Source organism: Pholcus phalangioides, unplaced genomic scaffold (genome assembly GCF_987345545.1).
Source record: "Pholcus phalangioides strain wild (caught in Gottingen) unplaced genomic scaffold, Ppha-v1.0 ptg000013l_1, whole genome shotgun sequence".
Classification (NCBI taxonomy): domain Eukaryota; kingdom Metazoa; phylum Arthropoda; class Arachnida; order Araneae; family Pholcidae; genus Pholcus; species Pholcus phalangioides.
Genome location: NW_028301606.1, coordinates 6173965 through 6195191, shown reverse-complemented (window position 1 = coordinate 6195191; position 21227 = coordinate 6173965). Strand labels below are relative to the sequence as shown.

At 34.4% G+C, this 21227-nt stretch overlaps 1 protein-coding gene across 2 annotated transcripts in view; it reads left to right on the top strand.

The window, feature by feature from the left end:
• The first annotated feature begins 13541 nt into the window (after nt 1–13541).
• Nucleotides 13542–21227, top strand: part of LOC149078502 (uncharacterized) — a 234537-nt gene continuing 226851 nt past the window's right edge. For both annotated transcript variants that reach the window (XM_089240613.1, XM_089240611.1), the window contains exon 1: nt 13542–14594. In XM_089240613.1, the coding sequence (XP_089096739.1) occupies nt 14562–14594 (33 nt within the window). In that variant the 5' untranslated portion in view covers nt 13542–14561. The remainder of the gene's footprint in view (nt 14595–21227) is intronic.

The window sequence follows — 21227 nt, the reverse complement described above, 5'->3', positions numbered from 1 at the left end:
GAGTGATGTGTAAATCTGATCACTTGAGTGATATGGGAATATGTCACGGGCGACTCATGTGACGTGGAACAGCACAGAGGGCTACTAAAGTGACCTGAAAATGTATCACTTGGTTAATTTTTTACAAAATTGGGTTAGACATCGTGGGATATATCGATGACTCGCACATTAGGGCCGCGGACCAGGGTTGCGCATGGGCTTACAAATGATTTGAGTACCCCTGCGATTCTATAACAGTTTCTTTGGGGTTCCACATAATCAAACGCCATGGAACTCTTAAAAATACTGGATCCGGACAGCTTTAAAAGAAGAAAACTTTCTTGTTCCTGATATTCGCAGAGCTATTCTCTGTTTTGAATTTCAACGAGATAGTGTCACGTTTTAAAAATAATAATAATGATAAAAGACCACTTGGACGACTAAACTAGAGATTGTGGAAGCATGTGAGCGTCCCACCTAAACAGTGTGCAAGTATATGAGTGACCATAAGGATGTGAAAGCATGTGACCGACCGAAAGATAGTGACACAGAGACAGGGAGGGCAGTGGGCTAAACAGGCTATCGTGGGAGGCAGTTAATTTGGAAGAATGAGTAGTCGAGAAAACTAGACTAGAATGGGTTGAATGAATGAATAATGACAAAATAATTTGGATACCCCATAGGCCACAAAACGGTAAATCCATATCCAGAGGAGAAGAAGGGGGGCAGCAAAGCTTTCATCGAAGGGCCTAAACGTATGTAGTCATTGTTAATTGCTCGAATTCCGTGGAAAAAATGAGGCGGAAATGAGGAAAAGAATCCTTGTGAGCTGAATAATTTTGTTTTTATCCGGTGTCACCAATGATCCTTTTTATTTTCCAGATAGTGTGGGCATATTCTCTTTAATTTCACCGGCTCAGAGCCGTTGATTTTCTGCACTCAGAATTTCGATATATTCGCTGAATGAAAAAATTATTATACTGTCTCATATACACAATATAGGGAATTTTTTTATCCGCAGCAGAAACTCTGCGAACACGGCAGTACTCTCATTTTATACATTCTCAGACTCTAAACGTCCATATTTTGTGAACTTATTAACCATGAAAAAATGGAGCCTTTCTTAGTTAAGCCTTAGTTGGTGCCTCTTCCGGTTGTACAAAGAAACTGGTAGAAATAAAATTTTATCAACCACAAAATATGCCTTTCAGACAACTATAGTATAACTATAGAGTACAGCAGCGGTTCTCAACGTTTTTTGACTGACACACACGGAGCCCTTTTAAGCAAAAAAATTCTATGGCGGAGCCCCGTTGGCAAATTTTCTAATTATTCATCAAAGTTACTGATTTTTACTATTTAAAAATGTTTATAATTATTCTTTTAATTTTACTGGTATTTTTTTTTCTCACGCGGCCGCGTAGCCCCTGGAGAGTGCACAAGGAGACCCAAGGGCTCCGCGGAGCACCGGTTGAGAACCGCTGGAGTACAGGATGTATTATAATGGGAAAAATCATTAAACTGGAATTTTTTCTGCCATCTATCAAATAAAAAACACAACTGTTATGATCGATTGGAATTGAGTAACTTGTTTCTGACTAACATGCTGCATGAAAAAAAAGTACAGTATATTACTGAATATATCATAAAAACACAATAATATTAATTAAATTATTAACTTTGCTTCAATATTTCAACAGTCGATGTTAGTTTACAGAAAATAGGTCACCACGCCCTTCACTTTAATGATGTTTCTCAGTGAGTCACTCAAATGTTTCTCAATTGTTTAATGATGTTTTTTTTTTTACATAAGTGTGTTATGTATGAAGAGATTTATTTGTTTATATAAGATAAATCTAATTTTTTTGCGGGTAGAAATACTAGCATAAAGACTCTTCAGAGTGAGTGTTGATCAGTAACTAACTGACAATTGTTAAGGTTTGTTTTCCTCGAATGTTATTGGGCTCGTGTGTTTGGAGATTGCTTATGTTGTAATTGCCATGCTGACTCTGTGCAAAGATCTTACTGAAAGTATAATTGCCTCTTTTTCCCGGACTCTGTGATATTCTATGTTTTCCCCCTTCCTTTTCTTCCTAAACACAACACTTCTCTACCCACAATTTTTACCCTTCACAGCCATTTACTGGCACTTCCTAAGCGTGGTAATGGAGTCTTCTTCGGTGCCACCGACAAACTGTGATGTATTCAGATGTTTCCCAATATAACACATCCTCTGTACTGTGTAGTTGTTTTCTGAAAGGCATATTTTGTGGTTAATAAAATTTAATTTTTACCCGTTTGTTGGTTATAGACAAAGGGAAAACAAGGAACAAAGGAACCAAACAAGGCTTAACTAAGAAAGGCACCATTCTTTTTCATGGTTAATAAGTTTACAAAATACGGACGTTTATAGTCGGAGAATGTTTCTCCGTGTTCATAGAGTTTGTTTTGTTACGAAAAAAAAATAATAATAATAATAAAATTCCCTACATTGTGTAAGATAGAATATCATTTTGAGATTCTGAGTAGATATCGAAATTCTATGCGAAGAGAAACAAGTCAGTGCAGGTGAAATAAAAGATATTACGACCTATGCACATTTCATGTAGGAATAAAATTTTTCTTTCCCTGCGATCATTTCTATGCTCATCATGCCCCCTCCCTCTATCCTGGAGTCAAGCCTCCCCCCCCCCCCAGAGGCGCCAACATGAAGAAAACATTAGGGTGGGGGCTGAAAGTTGCTGGTCGTCCCGTAAATACAGGACTCAAACATGCGCAGAAGACGAAGGTGCATTGCATTGTTTCTTCAGAAATCATTGGGGGATCGCCCCCTACAAAATTTATTGGAGGGGGGGGGGAATTCGGCACCTAAGCCGTCCGTCCCCCAGAATGAGATCTTTTATGGGGCCTCCTCTATAGTGAATTTATAGTATAAAAAACCCCGAATAAACTCAGATAAACACCCTATGATTCAATGATTAGCATCATGATTATCTCAAGCATTTTCATGATTATTTAAAGCACGTGCCAGAGTTATTGTGCGGGAGCTATGCTGATGGTTATAATGAAAGTTCTTGATTCGTGAATATGCCTCCCAATAGGATGATATGACTCCAACCTCTTGAGTCCCAACCGTGAGTTCAATCAGGCACGGCATGCCCCCTCCCCATCCTGCAGTGGAGGCCCCTGAGCTGACATCTCTTTTGTGCTCCCGGGTAAGACTCTCAACGCCCCTTCCCCATTATGAACTTATTATGAAAAACAAAAATGATGAGAATAATCTCGGGCCCAGGGCTGGATCTCTGGAAGTCCCACCCTCTTGTAGGGGACATGCGGGAACCTCAGTCGAATAAAGGTTCCACGATAGGATCTGGCACAATCATTTATGACAATAAATCTGTAGGGGAGAAATAAAATACTAATAAAACAATAAATCTGCGAGGAGCAGAGACCCCTACTCATGGGGAAATAGGAGATCGCCCCTCCCCTCCTCAGCTATTTCACCAAACACCAACTCTGGCCATATCGCTATATTGCAATTTACTGCCATTAGTGAGATGGGTTGGAAGTGAAGGCGCTGTCTATCGGTGGTCGTCTCGAGTTCATTAGGGAAAATATCTTATCTATATCCTCCCTTGGGTTCGAACCCGGGACCCTGACAACAACCTTCACGATGGTAGACGAACATCTTACCACCATGCCACTCGGGCACTACCCCCTCCCCTCCTCAGCTGACCAAAACTTGAAAAAAGTTAAATATTTAGGTAAAAAAAATTAAAATATCAAAAGAAAATACCTTTCATGTGTTATTTTAACCAATGTCGTCGCAAAAAATTATTATTATTATTATTTTTTTTTTTTTTTTTTTTTTTTTTTTGCGAAATTTTAAATTACCTTATTATCATCAAGGGTTTCGCTGAACAGCCTTATAACGAAGGTCTGGATGTTGTTGACATAAAAAATCCTGAAAAATGACCATAAGAAATGGATAAAAAAATCGAAAAAAATCCCTAAAAATTCGAAAAAATGCCTTAAAAATAAAAAGTAAAATTCCCAAAAAATGACAAAAAATGTTATTTAAATATGTAAAATAAATTTCTTTAGAAACTGAAACAATCATTATATTAACTAGATGTCAAAGAAAAAAAGCTATATTATCTATTGAAAATCACATTCATTGTCAACATTAGATTTTATCAAGAATTGCCGCACAATGAAACTTTTCAAATGAACAACCCATAATTTATGAATGGATTAGGAAATTTTTGTCAACATAAACAACAACATTGTCTATATTATGTGTTTTGTCTGTATTATTGGGGATATTTGAAGGGGGATTTGACCTACTCACAGTGTTAATTTCTCTTAAATTCCAAAACTTATAGACGTCCCCGTAAAGGATAAAAAAAAATTTCCGCCTTTTTCCAACTATTTTTTCAAATACCACAATGTCAAATTCCCCCCCCCCCTTTTAGTACACTGATTTTATCGGTAGCATCAAAATGACATCCATAATTTTCTTCAAGGGCTGAATAATGGAAATCAAAATACTGAAGATCGATCTTATTTGCTTCATCAGTTCTTCAATATTCCCAAGGCATAACAGAGCTTTCAAAATCTTATTGAATTCCCACGGATCAAAATCATTCAACACCAAAATTTGCAGATATCAAAAATACCCTGTTCCCTTTTATATAATGAAAATTCCTCGCTCTCAACATACCATATAGGATCAGAATTTCTTGAATTCGTTTGCATTTATTGTTTGGTTAAGTGTGTTGGAATTTTTACCGAATACACTAAATTTACATAGAATTGATTCTAAACATTGTTTGTCATCTACAAAGGAAGATATGCGATGAATTTAAGTTTTTTTTTTGTTTAGAAAAAGTTTTAGCCTAGTTTTTTATTTTGAAAAAAATTTCAAAAGTAGAAAAAATATCCTAAACATGCCAAAAAATGCCCCAAATTCTGAAAAATACCTTAAAAGTGAATAGTGCAAAAAATGCAAATACAAAAAAATGCAAAGGTCATCAACATCCTGGACCTGCTTATAACCATCAAGGGTTTCACGAGCAAATCTACGTTGGTAATAAGGCCGTAGTGGGAGGAGGGCCTTGAGGCTCTGGTACCCCCGAGATGTGAGAAAATGACCGAATAAAGGGAAAAAAACGGCGAAATCTATTGTTCTATCACTTTGACCCCCCCCCCGAAATGAAAGTGGTTACCCCTCCGAACGAAATTTCTGGCTACGGGCCTGGTTGGTAACCCCTGGTATAAAGAACTAAACTGATAAATATCCGATGAAAAAAAAAGATTTACTTGTGTTACAGAGAAAAGTGTGCTTGTTGAGTCGCATTCATATATCTTCTGTGCTCTTATACGACTCACGTGACTCATGTCTGGGACCATGACCACCACTAGTGAGTCACATGAGGCCAGAATCTGCGAACACATCAAGCTAGTATTTATCGGAACCGCCTATGGTAAACTTTTAGTGTCAAAAGAGAAAATAATAATAAAATTCATTTCGGGCCAGAGCCCCCCACTCTGGTATTCCCCTCCATGTGGGAACAATATTTATGGTCGATAGTCATCGAATACAGAAGCGGCTCCCAAACATTTTTGAAACGCGATCCCTACTTTCGGTTAAAATTTTATTAACAATACCCCCCACCTCCTCCGTAATCGACTTCATCCAAAATAAAACATTGTGACTGCAACGCTGTCTGCAATGAAATAGTTTCTTCATTGTGTATATATATAGACTTCTCTTTTTTAACACTATTTCGTTATAACGTGATTTTGAAAAATTGATCTCAGAAATCTCCCAACCAGCAAAATTTGGTGTGTAGTTTAATTTGAATCTTGAAAATGGGTTTGGAGGTGTGAAATAGTTAAAATGACATAATCCGTTGGATTTGTTTATGTAGATGAGACAAATATGGAAGAAACAATGTAGTCCGTCTGCCCAGATCGCACTGATGAACATCTTCTGGTAAAAATCGACAATTCCATCAAAATTTTAATCCAAGGAAACTATCCTAATGAATTTTGAATTGTTATATTTGGAGGAATATTCAGAATTCTCTAGCTTTACCAGGTTTTCATAAACAGATAAAGAATGCTTCTTGCCAGCTGAAAATCTCGACTGTTTTCATTAACCCTTACAGCGACAATCACGAGACATCTCGTTTAACTTGATCCGCTTTATATGATGGCAATCCCGAAATAACCTCGGGTACTTAAAACGCTCTTATTTCGGCACTGACGAACCCAGCTAGCTCTGTACAACAGTGTTTTCCTGATAACACGTCCCCCCCCCCACAACACCCAGTCAATCAACTGCCAGTGGACGGAGGAGTCAGCTTTTGTTCAAACTCTGATAAAGTTTTGCTGTCCAACAGCAAAAATAACAGAAAACAAGTTTTTTCCCCTCTTCCTTGTTTATTATTATTATTTTCTGTGTTGTGGGGGAAGGGGGAATGTTTTTCAGCTCACGTCACGTGCAATCGGAAGAAAAAAAATTATTCTTGAAATCAGGAAGCAATTTCTAGAAATTTGAATGATTTCTACTGTCGCAGTTATCATGTGGACCAGGGAAAATTTTAAATTTTAAGCAATTTCGTCTTTTGTGGAGTCAATTTATCGCGTAAACCGAGGGATGCCTGTACTGATTAATTGTAAATACAGTCAGACTAGGCAAATTCTGCAATATTTTGATAACCGAACTGGAGTTATAACCGAAGTTGACGTGATCAAGACCTTTCAAGTATTAAAATATCATCAGTTGTAATCAGATTCTAGAAAGCAGTTGAAATTTCAACTTCATATCCTATACAGTATATACAATTGAAATTTCATTACGGTTAGGATGACCATAATTTAGCTCCTCCTCCTCCTTCGAATTAGATCATGGCCTGCCGCTCTGTCACAATGAAGAGATATAAGCCGGTGGTAGAAGAATACCGGGTGTGCGTCTATGCAGGGCCGTAATTAAATACTTTGTCAGCTGGGGGCAACCACGTATTTAAGCTCCCTCTTCTTATAGAAGTAGCAGTTAAATCACATAAATTCGATGCCTGTTCCCATCTCTAGTCCAGCGCGTCTGAGGCACAAGACCCGCTGCTCCCCAATGCTTCTTAATGCATGGGCATACCCGGGCAAGGCCCAGGGGCCTCACGAAAATTCAATCGGGTGAAAATTTCCGTGACTGTGCATTTAAATTGGTAAGCAGGCTTTTTTTTTATCAAGTAGGGGGCTTCAGAAAAATCTCTTTGCCCGGGGTCCATTATGCTCTTCAGACGTGTCCACTGCCCGTACGTGTATGTATCCCCCCCCCTGCTTGTATGTGTTGTCAACCTAACGTGAAATTTGCTTGGCAGTGGCGGATTAAAGTCGGTCGAGGCCCTGGGCGCAAAAGAAAATATTGGGCTCTTCAAATTAGAAAAATGTATGAAGTTTTGGTTTTACGGGGCCCCCTTTGGAATTCGGGGGCCCCAGGCTCGCCTGCCGTTAAATCCACCTCTGAGACTTGGCACTGACAAAGTGCTGCATCAAGTCTGCAGTGAATCAAAATGTTGTACCCTCGAGAAAAATAATTAATGATTTGAAAATCCTCCTCAAACTTTGGGAACCACAGAAGAGCATTCCGTCGCTCCCTCGAATGATACCGAAGCATCAGGTGAAATGATCTCTGGAGATTCAGAGCGTCAATATGTCAACAGTCCCTTTTTTTCGATTCGAATCTCCCGCTATAATGCAGCCGGTCCCAGAAAACGAAGTCGCTCCCATCCTTTTCTTGTTGATAACTCCGACCTCCTTCCCCTCGATTTTTCGTAATTTGGAAGACGCCGTTGCCCCCGGCGACAACCAATAGGAAATCACAGTTTGAGGGGAGCCCGGGGCTGATTGGATGATGTATTCAACTCTCTTCTTCTTCTTCTTCTCTTCCCTCCATCCCTCCCACTCCGCTCCTCCGCGTGAATCTTCCTCCTCCTCCTTCTTACTTCGGCAATTCTGATTTCCTCCCTCTGCCTCCTCCTCCCCCCTCGTCCGCTCTGCCGGTATAACTCTCCTCCTGTTTTATAACACAGAGTATTCTCAATTTGTAAAACGTTTTCACCAGATTTGGCTTCTCATCATTTCTTTGAAATCTTCAAAATTTGAGATTTGGCGAAAGATAGAGAGGAGGAATGAAAAAAAAAAATTAATGTTTTCCCTTCTCTCCCCGCTATTCGGAGAGCCGCAAACATAAGAGCGGAGCTTAAATGGATTTTTAGTTGAGTCGAGTTTTCCACTTCCTTTCAGAAATGCTTTGTTGGTAATTCCCTGGCAGTTATAAACTTGGATATTTTTGAAACTTTTTACAGAAGTGTGTCAAAGAGTGTGAAATGAAATAAAATTATAATGTGATCGATAAATATCTACAAAAAGAAAAAGTATCAAACATTCATTTTTAGTATTCGAGGAAAAAATATATAATCATCCTTAAATTTCTGTAAATTATCAAATATTTATTTTTAGTATTTAAAAAAGAAATTAAAATGATTGGATTAGTAAATATCTGCAAAGAAAACTTATTAAATATTTATTTTTAGTGTTAAAAAAATTGTAATGATTCGATCAATATATATCAAGAAAAATTATTAATTATTTGCTAATTAGTATTAATTAAAATTTTATTTTTAGTATGATTATGATTCAACCATTACAATCTACAAATAAAAGACCCATAAAATATTTATTTTATGTATGCAAAAAAATTATATTGATTTGATAAGTACAGTAAATATATCTACAAAGAAAATTTATTAAATTTTTATTTTTAGTATTGATAAAAAATTATAATGTTTCAATGAGTGAATATCTTAAAAAAACTTATTACATATTCGTTTTCAATAATTCGTGTGTAAAAAGGACTTAATTCAAAAAATTAAAAAATATATAAAATTCTTTCCAAATTTTTTTTTTTAATATTTAAAAAAATTGTTTGTTTTTATTTTTAATATTTAAAACATTTTATATTTTTAATATTTAAAATATATATTTTTAATTTTTAATAGTTTGAAGTTTTTGAATTCCTAAGTTTTTCTGAAAATTTCATTGAATGCAAAGAGTATCAACGATATGAAATGTTACTTAGTGATCAAATTTATCTATTTATTATTAATAAAAATATGTGAAACTTTTCCTCTCCTTCAGTAATGCTTTACTATAATTTCCCTTTCAGTTACAAACTTAAAAATTTGGGAAACTTTGCACTGAAATGAAAAATAAAATAAAATTGCAATGATACAATTCGCGAATATCTACAAAGAAATTTACCTATTAAATATCCATTTTCAGTAATTCGTGTATAATTCCCGAAATTATGTTACCCATTGGTAATTCCCAAAAAAATTTAATACTCAAAAAAATTATTTTCAATATTTGAAATATTTTAGAAATTTTATTATTTAAAATATATATTTTTTTAATTTTTACCATTTCAAAGACATTTTTAATTGTAAATTTTTTGAAATAATTAATTCTTAATATTGAATTTTAAATTTTTAAATATTTTATAAAATTTCTTTAAATGCAAATAGTATCAACTGTATAAAATGTTATGCAGTAATAAAATTGATCTACTTATTATTAAATTGAAAATGTGAGTGTGAAATAAAATTTTAATTATTCGATCGATACACACACACATATATATATATATATATATATATATATATATATCTCGGATATATAATATATATATATATATATCCGAGAAGAAAAATTATTAAATATCGCTTTCTCTCCCTCTGTTACCTATGCCAAAATAACTTTTTCCAAAAATTTTGAAATTAAAAAAAATATTAATTTTTTCTTTTAACCCTCTATGGTTCAACCATATAAAAATGAATTGAAAGAAATATAAAAAAAATAAGTGTAAAATGGCGCTATTAGAATATTTTTAATTGAAAAAATGCATCAACACAGCGATTGCTAATTACCTATAATAGTTAATTAAGGGTAAAATATGCAATTTGGCTTTATTTTACTGACGTCTGTAAACAGATGAAATCTTGCGTAGCAGAGTTGAATAGATTTTTCCCGGATTTCCTCAATTTGGTGTGATTTTATAAATCTCTGAACACGCAAAATTTCTGCCGCTGTCAAACAATGACACCGACAAGGAATCGACTATTTTTAACAAGCAAAGTGCTCAGCGAGGTGACTAAATAAATATGCCCATAAAATATAAAATATAAATATACACATAATTAACTATTTAATTACAATAATAAATATTAAATTATTTCTTTCATAACTTTGAAAAATAATTTTCAATATTGTAATTTTAGTAAATTTTATTTCATACAATAAGATTCAAGAAAGTGAACTTCGAAATTCTCTCAAAAAATCAATCAATATTCTAATCGAACTTTTAATTTAAATGAAATCTCAAAAAAATGAAATTTTTAACATTTTAAAATATATATTGTAAACAAGGAAATGAAAACATTCCTAGAAAAAAAATATATCTAACTAAAAAATTAAATTTTATTAAATTTATTTTATTGAAAATCAAAAGTCAGTTTTTTTTCAATTAGTACAGAAGAAATTTTTAAAATTTTTTTAAATATTTTTAGGCTTTAGAAGGTTTTACTTTTCGAAGTATTTTTTTTTTGCTATTTTCACTGTATAGAACTTATATCAAAAAAGAAGAAAAATCGAAAATTTTCTCAAAAAAATAAAATTTACAAAATATTTCTCCATCTCATTTAATACAATTAATTATTACAGCAGTTAGCAATAATGATATAAATAAAGATAACGATATATTTGTTATGATAACACATTATCATATTTAATAACTGATATGATGATTTCAAATGGTTATTACTTCCAGAAAATGTAATTCAAAATTTCTCAAAAATAACGTTTTATACCTCGACAGCTGATCTGAGTTCTATAATTTCGCTTATAGAGATATCAATTTTAATGATACTTCAGTGCCACCCATATCCACAGATGTGATCGCATTAATTAGTTTGACTAGCCTTTCTCTCTCACAAGCGTGAATGCAATTTTTACGATCAACTCTGCAAAAGATTCCTAATTAGATTGGAAACATAGTACAGAACTTTTATGAGAGGGAATCATAAAAATTAATGGAAAAAAAAAAACAAACTATTCGAAAGCAAAATACTTTTGATGAGCAATTTCGAAATCAAGTTGATCTGTATTTCAGAAATGCACACATATCGTTGGAGAAACTTAATTTACCTAATTGGTTTGGTACCAAAGAGACAAAATAATTTAATTTCCATTAGATTAAAAGATAAATTTCAACACATATCTGTCGATGATTGAATTGAAGCCTATTAATCAACGTTAATTAATTACGTAATGAAATGACGATGATGAATGATTTTTAGAGCGACCAACACCTCTTGATGAAACTTTCTACACGGTTCACAGTTGAAAACTACATTCGCGTGTCAAAAATGTCATTTGCATGAAGAATTTTAATTCGTGTAAAGCAAGTGTAAACTCCATTTGATTTTTTATAAATGAAATAACTGATTAACATCATTGATTGAAACCCTGTTCATACAAAAATCGAAATACACCGACAAATGATCAGTAAACTTGAATCAAATTAATTTGAAAAAAATTATCGACAGAAAAACAAGCTTTAAAACATTAACAGTGGAATTAATTCCATAAATCACGAGTATATTAATGCTAGGGAAAGAAAATAACCTCATATCACATATTAGATTTCAAGATAGAGGAAAATAAAAATTTCTAATTCCTCAACTGAAAATATTATATCCAATAAACTATTAAAAAACAGTGCACATGCATTAAATTAAAAGTAACAAATTTTTCAATATTTATCATCACACATGCATCTTAAAATTATCTTTTAAATAAAATGTATTGGTATCTTGTGCAATAGATATTACTCAATTATTCACGTGCATAACATAAATAATATGAACATATAATGTATATTATACAATATATAATAGTGATTAAATTGAAAGATGATTTAATTTTGTTAACGTTGCAAACACAAATCTCTGAAAATAATAATATTTTTTTAATTATTTTCAAACTTCTAATAACTCATTAAAAATTACTTTTTACTCATATATAATCAGTATAATTTTGTTGAACAGTTATTAATCATTTATAAATGTTAAGATTTTTTTTGCTGATATGCATTCGGCGAATTGATTCGTAAAATAATTATTAAATTAATTTTATTTTCATAGATATTTCATGAAAAGATTAGGATGAGTTCTGATTAATACTTCATAACTGTAAGTTATATGTTTATAGTAATTATGATGTCATATTTAATTATCTTAGTTTTCTTGATTAGAATATTATTTAGGAATGTTTGCTGATTTAAATGGTATATAATTAATATATTAATTTATACTCTAGTGATTTCAAAGAAATATTATAAATAGGATACAGCTTTATATTATGAATAATAAATTATTATTAATTTATCATTAACTAAATTAAATCAAGTATTGTAAAATAATAAAAAACTATACAGTATAATCCTTAAACAATAAGTTAACCCGAAGGCATTTTCGACGGAGATATTAATTAATAAAAAAACATTCTTCAATCTCATCTTTTAAAATTGTATAACTTTTAGGTGCGCAAAAAGGAGAAATGCAATAAAAAATATTTCATCATATTAAAATAACAAAAAAAAAACAAAAAAACATGAATTAGATAATTAATTAATTATAATAATTGAGCAAATGCTTTAGCAGGGATTCAAAAGAAAAACATACTCAAAAGCCAATATTTTATTAATTAATAAATATTACATCGATATCAATAAGCAAACATAATTTTAATTAAAATACATTCCATATCATTCCCTTTCTAAATGATAAAAATTAATTAATAATATTAATAATATTTTATTCACAAATAATTGCATTTCTTATCTCAAGCCATTAACAACAAAAAAAAAATCTTAATAAAAACACACATAAAAATATAAATCCCTCGCAAATGCTAATATTAATAATTAAAAACTCTTAATTAAATTTATTGTCCATAAAAACGATCGAAACAAGAAAGATAAAATATAATAGATAAAAAAAAAAAAAATACTTGACACTTGTTTAATTATTTAAATTTGACTTTTTTGGTCTTAAATATGATTTTTTCTTCTTTTACAAAAAAAAAATCGTATCTATGTCTCTTTGCGTTCATTAAAAAGAAAAGATAATCAGCGAAACGAATCAACCTGGCGCTTTAATTAAGCGGGGATTAATTAATTAATATATCTCTCCCTCTTTCTCCCTCTTCGTTGATAGCACGCGACGAACGGGGGGGTGGGGAGGGAGAGAAAGAGATCGGAATTGGCGTCATTTATGGCGATTTTTACTGATATCGGAACGGAGAAGGGGGTTGATGGGAAATGAAGGGAAGAGCGATCATTTCCGGCAACCCCTAGAGAGAGTGGGTAGAGAGGGGTGGGTGGGTCGGTTTCTCTCTCTCCGCGCGAGCGCTAAACAATCCCAGCGCGCCCCAAAAACAATCTTTTCCCCTTATTCGGGCGCCAAAGCCCCAAGCCCAAATGTTGTCATCATCATCGCAACATGTTGTCACGTTAAAGTCTCCTTTGATAGCAAAAGAGAAGGGGCCCCCCTCTTAGTATTTTTCCTTTTTCTTGTTATTTTCTTAGTAGTGTGTGAGTGTTTGTTGGTTGTCACGTTTTTTCTCGGGCGAGAATTGGTCGCGTGTTCGTGTCCTGCGGTGTTAAATCGCCCCAATTTTTTTAGTTTTTTTTTCTCTCTCTTCTCTAACGCTATTTTTTTTTTTTACTCTTTTTAGCGTAATCTTAGAAACAGTTTCTTTTGTTACGGTGATGTTTGGTGTGTTGTGTGTGTGTTTTTTTTTCCTTGTGTGGAAAATGAACCGGTGTTGATTTTTCTTCTTGGAAAAACTTGGCCGAGTTGATGCTTTTTTTACTTGAGAGAGTGTGTTTGTGTGTGTGCACGTTTTTATTTTGTACACCTGTTGATCATCGGAATGTAACTTCAATGTCAACTGCAATTATGTGAGCGTGTGATATGGAAGGATATTGATTTTTTTTCTTCTAACTTTGGACTACTACCAGAGGATATTTATTTCTTTGAACCATCATATTGACAGTGTATTTTTAGTGACATGGTGTGACACGTGGCGCCGGTAAGTGACTGGAAACTCTTCGACTCTTTTTAAGAAAATGACTGTGACTTACGGATCGTTGACGTTCAAAGACGAAAATTTCCGATCGTTTTCCTGTCGATAATTCTTCAGCTCGAACTATTTGAATAATTTTTTTTTTTATTCTGTGACATTGATTAATGCTGGTGGAGCTGATGATTGGATTTTTTTTTAATTTTTTTTGATGCGTGTATATCGTACTGATTAATCACTGAAAATATAACAGTGGTGTTGAACTTGTGAACGTTACTGATTACCTGATCGATCTTCGAAGAGATTGATTATCCTGTCAACGGAGAAATTGAATTTCAGTGTGGACTGAATAATCACAGAAAAGATTCAAGATAATGGCAATGTACGACCAATATAATATTTATAAGGTAAGTAATTTCTTTTTTATCTATTTCTTATTTCACGGAAATAACTGTTGAAACCGGAAGATTAGAAGTGCTGAAATTTTAGCGTGAACACGTGAAATACCATCAGCATATGGATTAACATGATTGGGGGGAAATATGAGAAAATACAAAAACCTATAGTGTGCGGAAAATCACTGTTAATGCATTTTCTGCTTTTTTTCCCCCCTCTGATGTTTTCTTAATGTTCGGTGATGAGCAACATGATCTTGATTGGACATAACATAACGGAACTAAAGCGTAAATATTGATTTTGATGGTATTCCGATATAATCCGATTCCGGTAAGATGTTAAAGGAAGGAGATGGAATATCCGGTATTATTCCCTTTTTTCTCTTGGGGGGAATCGGAAAGGGTTTAATGCTCATGTTTGACAGAATAATGCCGTTTTTCTTCCCAATGTACATGTTAGTCATTTTCACTGTACATGGAGAAAAATATTGTTTTTCTTTGTGCCAGTCAATAAGTTCAGTTATTACTGGCTGCGATGCATTAGTGTCTCGGCGTTTGATGGAGAGATGTTAAGAGGATCAACAGGGTGTAGCGACTGCTTTCGCGCGCACGCCCGAGGCATGTCAAGTGTTTATGATTATTATCAGTATTTGTTGACGTTTTTGATTTAATATCAATGTTTTTTGTTCAACCTATAAATAGAACATGTTTCTCTGTCACACGAAAGGCCTTATTCAAGGTCGTTTACGGCAGTGTGCAGTCCAATGAAAACAAAATAGAATGGAACTAAAATTTATAGCCACTTTGTGTATATGTACGTGTTGCCCAATCGTGAATACAACCGTCTTAATGTCAGATCGAATATGGATTGCTTAATTAACGTGTATGGGCTCTTTAATGTTATGTTTTTTTATGAATGACCGTATATGTTATTGATCATATGAAAGAGTGGGATTTTTGCCAGACCTCCAGGACAGGATTTTCCACGGCTTCTTCTTATATATTAAATTTATAGTTTAAAAAAAATAGGAATATATCAATACAATTTTTTAATGTCCATGTTTGGCAGATTAATGGGTTTTTTTTCTTTTTCATGTACCTCTTGGTTATTTTTACTATATATTGGGGAGGGAATTTTTGTTTCTTTGTGCCTGTCAATAAGTCAAGATATTGCTGACTGCTGATATTAATGTCTCGGCGTTGGATGGAGAGAGATGCTGAGAGGATCAACAGGGTGTAGGGATTGCCTTCGCATGCAGCATGAAACACGTCAAGTGTTTGTGACTTTGTATCAATAGTTGCTGACGATTTTAATTTAGGGGGGTCCCTACCGTTTAACGTGCTGAAAAACTATGCTCCACTGTAGTAGAAATATCATTAAAAATATTATTTAACCATTGATTTGTTTCGAATTTGATACACATATTGTAAGCTATACTATGACAGCACAAAATTTTACGTACCTCCTATACTTAATTCTTTGCAAATTTAAAAAAAAATGATGCATTATTAACACCTTGCGTGCGTGATAAAATAAAGTCGACGCTCGACATATCGACCCCCTTCGTCCCGTCGAAAATGGGCGTTACATTAGGATGGTCATTATAGAGAAATTAAGACGTATGATAGTCGTTCTATGAAACATTTGGAATAATCCTGCCGATCGTTGTAATGGAATGGCCGCTGTAAAGTCTGGTTGTTATAATTACCATCGACTGTAGTATGAAATCAGTGTAACTGAATAAAAATTGACTCAAAATAAAAAAAAAAAATTATTTAGTTTATAAAATGATGAAAAAAATTGGTTTTTATGATTTAAAATTGAATTTTGTAACTAAAAAGATTTTTTTAAGTAAAATATTTGTGAATGGATCTCAGATCTTTTTCGTAATTTCATGAACTGAACAGTTGACTTTATTTTGAATGCATTTCTATTCAAGTACATTTCTGGTGTGTGTCATGTGCGTAAAGTGTTAATATTAAAATAATGTGAGGTTCTTGATCGGGCCCCTCGATGTGGAGTCCTGCCGTCATCCCGCTCCCTTGCGGAGCCTCTGGAGCCTGTTGTGCACGATAATATACTCATTGATATTGGCAAGAGGGAGCTTCTCACACATTCCTTTTGTCTTACACAAGCCTCTTTCGCATGTCTTGGGGACATTATTCCCCCACGCATTTTTAGAGGAAAACAAATCTCCTGCTCAACTCAAGGGGATGGATACACAAGCCTTATATGCATCTCTAGGGATATAGAGGGAAAGCGAACATCCAGAGGGAAAGCAGATATCCTGCGCATTTCAAGGGGAACGCAAATTTCCTGCGCATTTCAAGAGGTACGCACGCAGCTTTCGCATTTCTGGGAGTACGCTAATCTATCACGCATTTTTCGGAGGACACCAATCTACCACTCATTTCTGGGCGTACGCCAATCTACCACACATTTCTGGGCGTACGCCAATCTACCACGCATTTCTAGTGATACGCAAGAATTCTATGCATTTCAATGGCTACGAGATCGTAGCCATTGCCTTATATGCATCTCTAGGGACATATACATATCAAGGGTAAACTAATACGCAACCGAGTTTTATGTAGCTAAGGCTACTTTCCTTGGGTAATTTCTATTAGTAATTCATTTCCATTAGTATGCGAACAACCCTAGCATATCCACTTTGTGTGAAAGCGTCATATGCATTTCAAGGGATGCGCAAGCTTCGTCTATAATTTTTTGGGGTAAGCAAGCCTTCTACCCAATCCTAGGGATACACAAGCCTTATACGCATGTCCAGAGGTAAACTAGTACCCTACACATTTCAGAGGAACCAAAAAATCCTACACATTTCAAGGAGTACGCAAGTCTCCCACGAATGTCCAAAAGCAAATCAGCACATTCCGCACATTTCTAGAAATACTAAGCAACCTACGCATTCCGAGACAGATACACACGGGCCCTTGCGCAAGTCTCCCACGAATGTCCAATAAGCAAATCAGCACATTCCACACATTTCTAGAAATACCAAGCAACCTACGCATTCGCGTGGTCTTTTTACGCATTTCTTACGTAAGCCTCCTGGGCTTTTGGGTAATTGAAGAATGCATCACCGCTCTAAATGTAGCGCACAAATCTCCATTCCATCCTTACATTACTCACCGCTAAAAAAAAAAAAAAAATCCATCCAACCAATCCAAATAAAAATAGGTACGTGCACAAATAAAAACGACTGTCCATCGAAGCGACTGGACATTGGCTGACCATCACAACAACAACAACAACAACGACGACGACAACCATTCTGTCATATGATCCTGACCACATTTCTTGAGGGAGGGGAAAAAATGAAAGAAATGAAAAAAAAAAAATGTGGTTTTGACGCCAACACCTCTTTTTTTCCATTTCCTATCCCATTCACGCCAATCATTTTTTTCATTTTTATTTATTTTTTAAATTTCTTTTCCCGTTTTTTTCCCCCTTTTTCTATCCTGAAAAAAAAAAAAAAAAAAAAAAAAAAAAATATATATATATATATATATATATATATATATATATATATATATTTTATTATATCGTTCTTCTTCTGAAAATTTAACGCATTTTCTTGTTGCTCTTCCCGGGATGAGGGGGGAAAAAATTGGGGAAAAAATATATAATATATATAAAAGTAATATCGATTCGTGTGTCTTATCGCGAGCAAAAAACTCACTTTCTCTTCTCTACCCCGAACTCTGCCCGTCAATTTAGATTAAATTCCTTGCCGTTAAATTCTCCTGTGGAAATTTTTTTTCCTGTTTTTCCTTTTTTTTTTGTTTTACCCCCAACCCGATTTCTTTTTTTTTTTTTTGAAGTTTCTCTCCCATTTAGGTTTTTATATGAAAGGTTATCCCCATTTTTCTTTTACATCATTGGACCCTATTTCTAGTTTTTCCCGCTTTCCCCCCCCCCCCGAATGTACTGATAAATATATATTTTTTTCAGGAAAAAATCTGTCGGTTATTTTTAGGATTTATGTGGTTTTTGTTACGTAATCTGATCTGATTACGCCATATTATAGCGGAACCTCGCTACAACGATACTGGACATAGGCGTACGCAGAATTTTCTCAAGGTGGGGAAGGGTTTACGTTTTTTTCCTGCAAAATAACAATATAATCTATTCTTCGGTGGGGGGGGGGGGTTAGAATCCCAAACTCGCCCCCCCTTGTTTGCGTACGCCAATGATACTGGATAATGATAAATCCTCCTACAACGTCTTTTTTTGCAAGTCTTGTTTGGAAGTGTCTTTACTCCGATGTTAAACTGTTGCCTCTCGATATAACGATAATCCCTATATAGCGATATTTTTTCTTGGTCCGCAAGGTTCCACTGTAGTTAGATTTTTTTTTTACATTTTCGATTTAAGAATATTTTGAATATTACTTTATTTGAATCTAGATTTTGTTTTACTTAGTGTTTTTCTCCTTGGATTGCAACATTTTTAATACCTCATGGAATCCGCTTTATTGAAAATCACTAAACCTTCATCCAAAATGTTATTTTTTTCCCTAATTTTCAGCAAGACTAAGGGGTATAGGGATAAGTTTTCCCAACTGGAAATCAACTTTACAAAATATCTGGGCTTGTCAGTGATAAAATAAGAGGCTTTTTATGATGTATCGAGATGTACGAGATATCTCGTCAATGCCGCTTAAAGGGTAGAGATTCCAATTTCCCACATTTTTCTCAGTGCAAGATATTATTCATCAATTGATGAACGTCTTTTTCGTGAAAATGTATTTATTTACCACGATTTGCTCAAGAGCCCCCTTGTCCTTTACCAGAAATTAACAAATTTTTCAGAAAAAGATTGAATAAAATAGTAATAAATAAATAATAATACAGTCGAATCCCGTTATAACGAAACTTCTAGAGACCAGAGAAATAACTTCGTTACAACGAAATTTCGTTATAAAGGAATTCCAGATTTCTACATTGTTCCTATTTGAATTTATCTGGGGAATAAAGAAAGTTTTCGTTAAAACGAGATTTTTCTCCCTATAACGGCATTCTTTAAAGCAGAATTCGACTGTAATTTGTAATTAGCGATGTGCGATGGTTATCTCGATGGAAACATAGTACCTCCAAGCATGAAAGTATAACGAAGTATACTATTACTATGCCGTACATTCACCTTGCACACATTCCGCTGCGGAATTTCCAATGAACCGGAATATGAAGGAATGCGTGTCCTGAGTGTACACATTGCTCGAAACTTTTTAGGTTGTCAGAATTGCGACTATGATCTCGCTGGTGCTGCCATATGTCTTCCAACATTTTGAAGTGAAGACGGTGAATGTTTCAATGTTCATGTCATGTAAATATCATGTTGAAGGTCTGCCTGTTCTCTGCGGAGAGACATATGCGATACAATGAATTACATTTCAATACACTGCGATTTAAAATAGCCCTTCATTTCGTGCCAATCTAGGATTTTTCAGCAATATGAGCAACAATTGGCGATTTTACTGATTTATGGCAACGTTTTTGGCGGTAATTGGCGAGATATCGTACTTTGCCGTATTTAAGATACCAGCCACCCTAACTTTTCTTGATGCAACATGCTTATCAAGTCTTGGCGCATTTGTCATAATTGAATTTATTTACTAGCCTTTCAGCAATATTTAGCAGATTTGTCAAAAATTTCACTTTTTTGCTTGCAATCAGCGATATCCCGTATCTTTCTCGATGCAACGGAACATGGTTACCCATGCTTTCCACATCCTACAGCAGGACCCTAAGCTCGAAGGTTTGCACGGGCCCCTCAATAAGTTTATAGGTTGAAAAAAAAAAATGCTAATCAGCTAAGGCCCTCGGACTGGAGCCCTGTCAGTCCCCACTCTGTAAGGTCCACGTGGTTACCCTTAAGTATGAATGAATAATGAACTACATTCCAATTAGACCTACGATTCCCAGTACCTAACATTCATTTCCCGCCAATTTATATTTTTTCAGCAAAAATTGGCGATTTTGTCGTCTTTTATCGCTAATTTCTTTCCAAAAACGTTGCAATATCCCGTACTTTGCCGTAATTAAGATCGCAATTTTTTCTCAATGTAGTATATGTTCATCAAGTCATGGTGGAAAATTTTTTTTTACCACGTTTGCATTTATTTCCTCGTTCTCGAGTAAACTTAGCACATTCGTCGAAAATTGCACTTTTTTTTTTTTTTTGCCTGCCGTCAGCGATATCCCGTATTTTTCTCGATGAAAAATGGTCAACCAGAGTGTGAAGGTATAATATTTGTTCTTGAATTCCCTAATACAGCGGTTCTCAACCGTTGCTCCGGGGAGCCCTTGGGGCTCCGTGTGCACTTCCAAGGGGCTCCGCAGCAACTTGAGGAAAGTAAAATAAATCAGTAAATTTGATTAATAAATTAAAAAAAGAGGTCTGAAGGATTTCCCCCATATAAGTTATATACAAAAAAAAGGCTCCTCGAGCCAAACGGGGCTCCGCCATAGAAATTATACGTTGGAAAGGGCTCCGCGAGTCAGAATAGGTTGAGAACCGCTTCCCTAATATATCGATTATAATAACAGAATAATTTCTCATTCAAATTAGAATTGGAACATGCCTGCGGATTACTGGCCGAAAAACACTGATCTATCGGGAAA